The sequence below is a fragment of the Tinamus guttatus genome, unplaced genomic scaffold (assembly GCF_059628265.1).
Source record: "Tinamus guttatus ecotype Peru unplaced genomic scaffold, ASM5962826v1 Tinamus_guttatus_pri_ptg000403l, whole genome shotgun sequence".
In the NCBI taxonomy this organism is placed as follows: Eukaryota; Metazoa; Chordata; class Aves; order Tinamiformes; family Tinamidae; genus Tinamus; species Tinamus guttatus.
This window is the reverse complement of record NW_028288937.1, coordinates 2,832,051-2,842,814: the sequence shown is the minus strand read 5'-3', so window position 1 is coordinate 2,842,814 and position 10,764 is coordinate 2,832,051. Positions and strand designations below refer to the sequence as shown.

At 37.9% G+C, this 10,764-nt stretch overlaps 3 protein-coding genes across 3 annotated transcripts; all 3 read left to right on the top strand.

Annotated features, from left to right (window-relative positions):
• Window positions 1–4,360: 4,360 nt before the first annotated feature.
• On the top strand, window positions 4,361–4,607 carry LOC148593381 (uncharacterized). The gene has a single exon (XM_088531237.1). It carries the CDS (start codon window positions 4,411–4,413, stop codon window positions 4,603–4,605), a length of 195 nt encoding a protein of 64 aa, XP_088387363.1. The 5' UTR covers window positions 4,361–4,410; the 3' UTR covers window positions 4,606–4,607.
• Window positions 4,608–6,548: 1,941 nt separating this feature from the next.
• On the top strand, window positions 6,549–6,772 carry LOC104578406 (uncharacterized). Its single transcript, XM_088531301.1, has one exon. It carries the CDS (start codon window positions 6,611–6,613, stop codon window positions 6,755–6,757), a length of 147 nt encoding a protein of 48 aa, XP_088387427.1. The 5' UTR covers window positions 6,549–6,610; the 3' UTR covers window positions 6,758–6,772.
• A 210-nt stretch (window positions 6,773–6,982) lies between these two features.
• MKKS (MKKS centrosomal shuttling protein) lies at window positions 6,983–10,562 on the top strand. The gene is made up of 4 exons (XM_010225964.2): window positions 6,983–7,973; window positions 8,499–8,674; window positions 9,362–9,472; window positions 9,976–10,562. The coding sequence occupies exons 1-4, from the start codon at window positions 6,983–6,985 to the stop codon at window positions 10,414–10,416; spliced, it is 1,719 nt and encodes a 572-aa protein (XP_010224266.2). The 3' UTR covers window positions 10,417–10,562.
• Window positions 10,563–10,764: the final 202 nt, after the last annotated feature.

The following is a 10,764-nucleotide window of genomic DNA, read 5'->3' as shown; positions in this document are numbered from 1 at the left end:
TTCAGACATGCATGCATTGCACTACCCCTAACAGAAAAGAGAAATAGGAAAAAACTGACCAAAGAGAAGGTTGCACGTTTTTTCCTGGACAGTCAGTAGGCTTTTTTCTTCTGTGTACCTGAGTTACTAGTGAGCCAAACTAGTTAAGGCAGAATGCTTATTACAGAATATTTCAAAAAGCACTACTCTTCTGATATATAACCAAGCGTTAGAGACTGTCTGTAAAATAAACTGCAAAAGCATTTTATTAGTTGTCTTTAAGATGGATAATGTCTGAAAATGAGGGAGGAAAAAAGGCAAACTAAGATGCAAATGAAGAGTCAGGAGTGTTAAAGAGTTTAAAAATATTATTACCCTTTAAAACAGGAACTTTGGGATTATCTGGCAAATAGGTGAATAATATCACAAAATTACAATAAAAAAAGAATCAATGCCAGATTTTAATTCAGGTAAGCTAATACTGTTTTACTGAGAGTTCATGAGGTTTCTGATCCCAGCTATACAACTGATCACCATTAGGCACATGTGACTTTAATCTTCAGCTAAGATGGATCCCAGGCTCACTCTGCTGTGATACTGCAGTACTTGAAGGAGTTTGCTTTCCAAGAGAAAGGAAAGCTGAAATAAAATACGCTATTGTGACCAGAAGTCTGAAGGATGCATCTTTTCTTCATTCATTTTTAAAAAACAATGCACACATCCTCTACTCAGTATTAGAGATTATCAGCACTTCTTTTAAATGAAAGATATGAAATTCTTCTTACCTTAATGACAAATTTGCTTGATCCCATGACAGTTCAATGTAAACTGGTCCTATAAAAATATGAATTAAAAATGATCAACACTTGAAGGAACTAAATAACTCAAATCTCTATGAAAAGGCCAAATGACAAGGATTTTTTCGGAGAGAGGAGGGAGAGACCTAGATGATTTTGTCAATACTTCAAAAAGAAGAATACTTATTAAAAGAAAAAAAAGAAACCATCAAATTCCTGGAGCATTTTGCTTATACACACACACACACCACACATAAAATAATACTTGCTCTATTCAAGAGTCTTCAAACATTTCCTTCTCAGCGAAGCTTACCTCCTCCTTCCTCATGAAATCATTATCCTTACTAAGCTAGCGAGTCTACAAGCAACTACTTAAAACAGAAATTAATATAAGAAATAAAAATGAATGTTTCCACTATGTTCTGAAAAGCTCAAAAGCACAAGATTCATACCCAATGTATCACATTAGCTACACAGCAATAGCAAGCAGGAAGTGATACAAAACAAATCATGTTTTCAAATAACAGCAACACAGACAAAAGCTCGGATGCCACGCCACGCTTTCTGCCACATGAACTAGCATTTTTCCCTTCACGTAATAGTCCTAGAAACTTTGCAGTTAATTCTTTCAACTTTACTGTTAACAGTTTCCAAAACCATAAAGTAGGGACCAGTGGTCTGGACCACTTAGAATACTACATCATTTGCTCTCTTTTGATTCATACTGGTAGCAGTACTCCACAGAAATAAGTAGGACTGCTGTAAGAGTCTTAATGAGAGAGAAAAACATAGTAATCCTTGAAACAGCAGCTGCTGAAATAAAAGAAACTCCTAGAACTGCTACTGTTGGGTGACAAAAATTGTTTCCTGGAATACAGTATTTGTCCAACTGATTTAAACCTGTAAAGTAACTTGAGCATATAAAAATGGGAAGCAAGGAAATGTGGACATAAGTGAGTAAATTAGAAAAACTCTCCTCAGAAAATAGTCAGAATATATATATATATATATATATAAGTGTTTCAATTCTCAAATTTCTTGTGACCTATCTAGGCAAAAAAGCAAAATCTAGGATTAAACATCTAGATTCCCTTTAGTAAGAGTCAGACATGTTTCAAAAATGATGCACTCTTTCTTTCCCAAATTTGAGGGTAAGTGGAATAGTAGAAACTCAGCAGGAGTCAAAAGATATGGCCTCTTAGAGGCTGAACTAAATTAAACTAACTGAAAACTCCAGCTCCACATACGCACACCTGCAAAGTTATGGAAGTTTCTAACACTTTGGTAGCACTGCTGTGAACATTCTGCCCATCCGTGTGTGTCTTTATGAACAGGGAGAATCAGGCACCTGAAAAAGGCAAAAAAAAAAAAAAAAAAAAAAAAAAAAAAAAAAAAAAAAGCCTCATATGTTGACCACTAACAAAAGTCATTATTAACAATTTTTACAGAAGAGTCAAAACTAAGTATCACAATATAAAATCTTTTTTTTTTCCCCAAACTCTCCAGATCTTTGGTATCTGAGCCAAAACCACTTCTGATTTAGGGCCCAGAATTCTTTATGGAAGCCACGTATCTATGAATGTTCTTTTAGGGAAACTATAACCCTCGTGTAGGAAATTCAGCGCCCCAAACAGCTTTTCCCCTTTCAGTATTTGCCTGCTGAACCACTGGAAGCTTCTCTTCCGACTAGTTTGTATATTTCTACCTTGTTGTTATCTAAGCTTCCTCATTCAGAGGTTGCTTTAAAAGTTCAGCAACTTAGCATCAAAAACATGCCTTCACTTTTCAAGTGCAGGGAAAACACAAATGAGAAACTGAGAAACAACATACCCCTTAACATAGAGTTGTCCGTTATTTTGTTTTTGGCAAATCCCAAATGTTTGAGGAAATTTATACTTTTTTGTTGTTGTTATGTTCCTTTCTACATAGAGACTATACATTAAAAACATATAACGTGTTATTTTTATGAACTTTGCAACTATGCATGAAACGCAAAAACTTTACTATTGCTCACTAAAGAGCACCTGCACATGCCTCAGAGTCACGTTTTCACAACAAAACACTGCAGGATAACAAAAACAATCAAATATAAGCAACACCTTAAACAGAGGAATACAACACAGGATATTCCTGGCAGCAGCTCCAGCAGTAGAAGGACAGCAGACTGAGTAAAGAAAAGTGCAGGTAAGAGCAAACGTGAAACGAGCAACTAAAGGGCTGGAGAGGACTGGGATTTTGAAGGACTTCGGTTAGGGCACACTGTCTATCTGCAGGCAGAGGAACGAGTAAGCGGTGCAGAGTGACCGCACGGTGAGCTACAAAGCAAGGAAACACCGAGAAGGGAACCCAGAGGCAGCCCTGGCGACCCCTCCACCCCGGGAGGGAACAAACGGGCAGCCTCACGCCATACTCACGCCGCCAACGCTCCTAACGGCTCCTCTGCCCTCAACCAAGATGGCTACCGCGCACCAGCTTCTTCTCCCCTATTCAAAATGGCCGCCTGCTGTAGCCGCTGCCTACCCAACTTTTGCCCGAACGCAAAATGGCCGCCAACAAAACCATCACTCGGAGACGGCGGCGCCGCTTTCTCCAGACGAAGGGCAAAGGCCCTTGGTGGTCACGTGAGCCGTGTGGACCAATGGCTGGACAGAGACGCTCGCACCGCCTTTGGCCTCATCCACCCCCATTCCAGGGGAGAGGATGGTGTGAGGAGGCCTCGCAGCCGTTGGGGTTTAAACGCGTCGGTTGCAGCACGGCCGTTGGCTGGAGAGTTCGGCCCGCTGAGGTGGTGGCTGTTCTGTTGCGGGGCGCGCTGCGTGCCCTCCTCTCCCGCAGACCGGAGGTGAGCGCTAGGAGGGCGGCTGGGGAGCCCCGAGCCGCCCCTTCGTGCTAGGGCCACCCTTGGGGCGGACTGGGGTGAGGGGTCCCCCGCCCAAGCCGGTGACCTGCGGCCCGCCCGGCCCCGTGCAGGGTCCCTTCTCCGCGCCCTCGCATGTACCGCTCGAGCGTGTTTGCTGAACCCGTTTCTGCTGCGGCACGGAAAGACGCCGGGCGATGTGATCCCAGTAGCGAGGTGCTGGCCGATCCGGGAGCCCCTGAGAAGACGAGGATGGATTCAGAGCGACTGAGAACATCCGCTCCGCGGCTTGTGCCCTTGTAACCGCTAAAGGAAGTAGTTTTTTGAATACAAAATCTGAGCCATACACTTCTACACCCCCATCCCCCCACCCCCCACACACCCTTTCCCACTAGGTGCTTCTTAACAAAAAAAACCTATGCAAAGGAGGAACTTGCAAATTCTTTTTTTTTTTTAATTGGCAATTTTATTCCTTTGAAGTGTTCTTGTAGTAACTCTAAAAAGCAAGGATAAGGTAAGATAAAGGGAATGACTGCTCCTCAAATAAAGCAATTAATACTTCAAGGTGTGTATATATATATATGTACGTATTTTAAGCTCCCTTTTAAATTCACAAAGTAAGGCTGTATTTTGTCCTGTTTTATTTACTGTGCACTTGCTGCACAGTAGTTAACTAACACAAGTTTATCTGCTCTGTGCTATTATAAAGGATGAAAGGATTTTTAGGACATACTTTACATAATTAATTATCTTTGTCTAGGTAGATGCCCATTTACAATGGGTCTTAAAACCTTCTGGAAGGACTACAAGGTTCTGATTGTTATGGGCACTGGCCTTGGGCTGGTGCACTGGGGGTGGTTTCACCTCAAGTCCAGCCCTATTTTCCAAGTGAAGACAGAGGAAAACTTTGTTCCAGAACCTGGGATTGTGTCATACGTGATGCGAAATGAACACAAAAATAAAGAAAAGTAGCAGTAGTGCTATGTGTGATAGGTAAGTTTTACTTAGCTGTATTTGTGTCTTTGAGACAGTAGATAGAGTCCGTTAAGTTGGAATCTCCTGGCAGAGGAGATCTTGCTGCATTGATCTTAATCTTCCAGACACTTTTTTTTTTTTTTTTTTTTTGGAAACTTAACACTGTGGCTATATAGACCCCCAAAATATATCATCTGCCTTCTCAAAAAACATTGCTAAATCCTGAGATGGGATAAATTAAGTTATGTTACTATGTAGCTTGGAGTTGCTTAAGAGCATACAAAATGTGTGAACAGTCAGATGCTTGTAACTGACTTAGACCTGAAAGAGCAGTGTGGCTGACCAGAAGAGCATAGAAATAGCTGAGACTACTTGTAGTAATATAGTCTGTGTTGTTGCAACAGTGATAGCCATTGCTACTTAAGAAAAGGCAAGACTGTTACATGTTATGTCGTACAGAGTCTTAAATACTGTAGTGACTGCACAGAAGTTTAAAAAGTAGTTTTGTTTAAGAATCTTCAGTACAAAGTTGAAAGGGTTTTTGTTTGCTTGTTTCTGGGAACAGTTGCAAGTGACCTTGGACTATAAGCACCAGTACATGCTGCCAGCTTTTACCTCTTTTGAAGGGTGCATTACCATGGGGATTCAAACAGTTGGGCTATTTTCTGTTGCTGTTGTTGTTGTAAGTGTAGCCCTTCCCCTTCAGTAGGGGATCATTAAGTTAGGGAGGGGAAAAAGGGGAGTGGGGAGGGCAGAAAAAAAACTCACCGTAATTCTGAAATTCTTAAGCACCAGCACTTGTCCCTAAAGATTTCTATTTGGTTTATTCAATATTTATGTTTAACCCTTAAGGGTTAAAAATACCCAAGATCTCCTTAAATGTACTGATTAAGTGACATTTTACATACATATCCAGGATGTAATGTGCATAACATAAACCATCAAAGACATTTGCTGTTGTACAATAAAGATTTCCTTTACTGTTGCAAGCAGTGGCCAAAATATAATTTTACCAAATCCTAGCATGCAACTTGCTCATGGTGCACTTCATGCCTTAAAATGTGCTAAAATGTTATATCATCATACTACAAGTCCAATTTGGTGTTTCACAAATAACTACCCAAATAATTATGATGTTTAGTGTTAGATTTATTTCTTGGTGTTTCCAATATGCAAGGTGTCAGTGGTGTTAGGTTTGTTGACATTTTTTATTTTTAAGAAGTCATCATTTGGCTTTCATCCTGAAATGCTGGATCTTAGAACTGTTACAGGAATGTAATGACACTTTAGTTGGTACTGTAATAAAGCAGATAGTATTTTTTTTTAAGCCATTGTTTTAACAAGTTCAAACCCTTGGCACTCATATGAAACAAGATCTCAGCAGTGAAAAATTACTGAATACCAAAGGACAGATGGTTACAACATAGGTAAAGACAGTACTTCTTAATTTAATAAAATTAAATTCAGAAGTTTTTTTAGAGAGAGCTGAAATATGCAGAAGCTTTCAAGTAAAAAAACCTCCTTTCAAGAGTAAAGAGTCTTTAAAGGTGTTTGAACGTGAAGAAGTTTTGTTTCTAAAGTTGTTCCCTGAGAAGCACTGATTTGTATTTCAGTTTTTTTGTTCTACAGTATAAGAGTTTAGCAGCACTATAACCTTACATTTTCATGCAATTCATTGCAGTTTATAGTGGTCTGCTGTTTACACACCTACAGGCAAGACAGTATACAAACAGGAAGCCATAATTAAAGATATTAATTGATGGAAATACATGTGTGCCAGCTGCTTGTATTACATAAAGTATTAGTAGGTTTTCTCAATTAAATAGCATTGTAGCTTGCAATTTGCTAGCTACACGAGTGTTTTTTTTCCTGAAAAATAGTATAACAGTTCACACTATACAATATTGTTGCAAGATTGCACTAATATCTTAATGTTATGTTAATTTTAGGTATATAACTAACTCTGAAGCTTCTCGTCTGTGAGTGCCGTGAAAAGACAAAGATGAAGACTAGATGGAATAGGAAGAACTTTCTGCTTGTAGCAGGACTGTCTGTTATAGGTGTCCATATTGGTAGCATGCTTGTAAACTTAGTTGCAAAAAAATCAGCCCAATCACATTCGGAAATTAAAAAAGGTCGTCATGAATGAAATAGTTTTCTGTTATTATTGCATATTTGTCTCACAGTAGTATTTAAGCTGGATTTTAAAAGACTTCTTGTGAACACCTAAATGAATGTAATTATACTGTATTACATTTAAACTAATAATCTTTGCCTGTAAAGAATAAAAATGTACCATTTTAAGTGTACTATTTGAGATTTGGGTGAAAATGAAGTCTGATGTTTCATTGGACAGTACAGTCTTGTTTTGAAAATGTCTCGTGTTGAAGCTAAAAAGCCTTCATTATATATTAGTGAACCTTTATCTGAAGATTTAGTTCATCGGTCACTGTCTGTGCTAAGTGGTGTTTTGAAATCTTGCTATGGCCCTGCTGGTAGGCTCAAACAGCTCCACAATGGCATGGGAGGCTACGTTTGTACAACCTCACAATCTTCAGCTGTGCTCCGTTGTATTTCTGTCAGTCATCCTGTGTTAAGGGTTTTGACAGCCTCTGTACAGAATCATGTATCCCGCTTCAGTGACTGTGGCTTATTTACTGCCATTCTTTGCTGTAGCTTGATTGAAAACTTTAAAAGGATCAACATTTTGCCTTGTACTGTTATTAAAATAAGCAAGTATCTTTTGAGCTTATGTACTGACTACCTCCAGTCTGAGGCCTGTGCTTGTCGAGTACCTGTAGATTTTAGCAATCTCGAGACTCTCTTTTGTTTGGTACGTAGCATATTAACAAGCAAACCTGCTTGCATGCTTAGAAAAATGGAGGTTGACCATCTCACTAGACTGACTGTAAAGGCTTTTTTGCTTACTGTTCCATGTCATGTTGAAACTAGTGCTGTTTTAGGAAAGTGTGTAATAGTGCCCATGAAAGGTAGAAGAGTTGTGGATTCTACAGTTTTTCCTGGACTATTGCTGGAAACAACAGAAAATCAATTTCCGAAACCACTGTATATCAAAAGAACTTCTTCAGACATGATCAAGGTAGCACTTTTTTGTGTGTCTATGTCAGGAGACCTTTCCAACCTTGATGAAGGAAGCATAACAGTCGATCATGGAATTTGTCTAGAAATGTCAGAACTGGATCAGTTATTTAATGTAGGAAAGCAGCTGGTTAATGATGGGATTGGCCTTGTAGCGTGCCAGAAAGTTATCCATCCATCCTTAAAACAGTATCTGAAAGAGAATCATATTGTGGCTGTAGACAGAGTTGGACTACCTATGATGGAGCCCCTGAGTAAAATGACAGGTAAGATGTGAGTTTTAAATGATAAGTATTTCTAGTGTTTGCCTCATAATAATACCCTACAAAATATGTAGTGAGTGGAATAGTGAGTGTGGTTGCAGGGTAAGAATTTTTTTGTTCTTATCTTACCTGGGCCTCAGAGCAAGAGTTGCCATTCTCTTTTATTTTGAAAAATAAAAAAAAAAAAAGATTTTTTTTTTATGCTGTAATGATGACATGAGTACTGCTTGCTGCTGCAGGAGTGATAGAAATGGATGGCAGATGTAGATTATTTTTGAGCTCCATCTGATCAGAATAATGAAGTTACTTTTATCATGAATTATTGCTAAATTTTACACTTTGAAAAAAAAAACCCCAACACTTTCTAGAGATTTTCTCTGTAGATGGAAGTGTTGTGTGAATACACCTTAAAGAGTACTTACTATATAAAAAAAATCATGAGGAAAAAATAAGTTTATGCTTTGTGAAATGCAACAGACAGCTAGTGATAGTAATATGTATGGCTCTCTATTTTTTTTAATTGAACAGGTTCAGTGCCTATAGCTTCCATGCATTCTTTTTCTCCCAGTTGCTATGGCAATTTGAAGGATGTGTGTACTGTGAGTTTTGCTCCAAAACATTTTGTGCATCTAATTCCTAATGACACACTTATCTGCAGTTTGATGCTCTGCAACAGAAATGAAACCACATGGGATGAATTGAAGGTAGGCAAATTTTCCTGAAATATTTCATTAAAAACGTACTTTCAGTGGAAAATAATGAAAGAGGGTAATGAGCAGTATAAATGAGCTCAGATAGGAGGTTTTTAGTACATTAATGGAACTTGATTAGAGTTTAAGTACATAACTTCAAAAAAGGAATTCAAAATCTGCCTCTTCCTGGAATTACAAGAACTTTGAAGTTCTCTTGCTTATGTAATGCTTCTGTTTTAATCATGGAAGTCACTTAGAGACAGATTTTTTTTTCACCTGTTTTCGAGGCCAGTGCTGTGGAACGATTTTCATTATCATTACTTGATCTGTGAGAGAACAAGGGAAAAATTGCCCAGTGCAAGCTCTGCAGCAGCACCTGGAACTAGTCCATCATAGCTCTGTGTTGAATAGTTGCTGTAAAGGTGATGTTGTTACTGTTTGAATTTTATGAAAAAATTCTTTTTGCAAAAAAGATTCAGATACAGTTATTTAATTTATATTTTTCAATGCAAAGTATGGACAAATAAATACAATTTCTCATTAAGTAAATGTTTTGGAAATCCCTCAGCATGTCTATACACATTTAATTCCATTTTACAAAGAGTATTTCAAAATTTACTCAAAATTTTGTTTTGATAGTGGGTTTTTTTGTGAAAACCAATTATGGTGTGTGAAATGGTGAATTTCTGTGGTTTTCAGCGTGCTTATGAAACTGCAGAGCATGTGTTACAGCTGACAATCAAGGAACCTTTGGCACTGTTGGGTGGTGGCTGTTCAGAAACTCACTTGGCTTCGTATATAAGACACAAGGTATGTAAGGCGCTGTGAGATCATTTAAGAGGAAACAAGAATTTAGTTCATGTAGAATTACTCTAACAGATAAAACAATTGTTTTCAGTATATTAAATTAATAAATATTCTTCTCTAACAGTTAATATAAAAAAAATCTTGAAATATACAGTGCTAATGTCCATTTCAGGATTTCTCTCCTGTTTATTTGTACTCAATGTCACTATAGAGATCCATTAATAACAGGAAGGCTTGATTTTTTTTGTGCGTGTGTATTTAACTTAGTATAAAAGTATGTAGAATTTTTGTATTGTACTAATCGTACAGAACTCAACTTTGGCTTGTCTAGAAGTCTTTACTCTTCAGAAAATCCATCACATTAACATTTTTTTTATTATTATTATTATTTGACTGCTGTGAACCATCTGTATAAAAATGCCAACATTACTATGTGTTTGATAAAATTACCCATTTCTGTAAAAGAGTTTTCTAATTTTCTGTTGATTTTTTTTTTCTGTTTTTAGAGTCACGATCTGCCAGCTAGCAGTTTTAAAGCTATAGATTGTTCTCGGACACAATTCCAATTGGTTGCTGATGCCTTTTGCCGCTCACTGGAATCTGTAGCTTGCTCTCTAAATCATGATGATGGAGACATTTTTACAGACACGGTTTATGGACACTGTTGGCTTGTTCCGTCAGGTTTCTCCTTTGTTTCTAACTGGTCAGATTTAGTTTCAAAATGTGGTTGTGGGATTAACGATAACACTCAGAATCTCAATTGGAGGGTTTTGCAAAGCCAGTTTAGCTCTCCTGTTCTGCAGAGCTGCCCCAAAGAGCCTCCAGTAAAAGTTGCTGACTTTCTTACACTGGACTGTTTTGCTGCAAAATGTAGTGGCTTACAAGTAGCTGTGGAGACAGCCAATCTGATTTTAGATATCTCATGCATAATCGAAGACCAAAATTAGTTCTGTTCTTACGTGAATTGTATTGCACAGCAAACTACTTACTTGAAAGCAGGGTAATATATTACATGTTAAGATATGCTGAGGAGCAGTCAGAATATGGACAATAGAAAAATTTTAAATCAAACATTGTTGGCTGTGAATTACTTTTCTGCTTCTTGATTCTGATACATCTTGTAGCCTTTTCAAATATATGTATCTATATATATTTTATTAGAAAGTGCTAAGTGATGGTCATGTGTGGTAACACATGACTCTTCCCTGTAGAATATTCAGACTAGTGAATGACAAAAAAGAGGTATTTCTTACATGCTGGCAGGAGATTTGAATGTGCTTTTTCAGTATATTTAC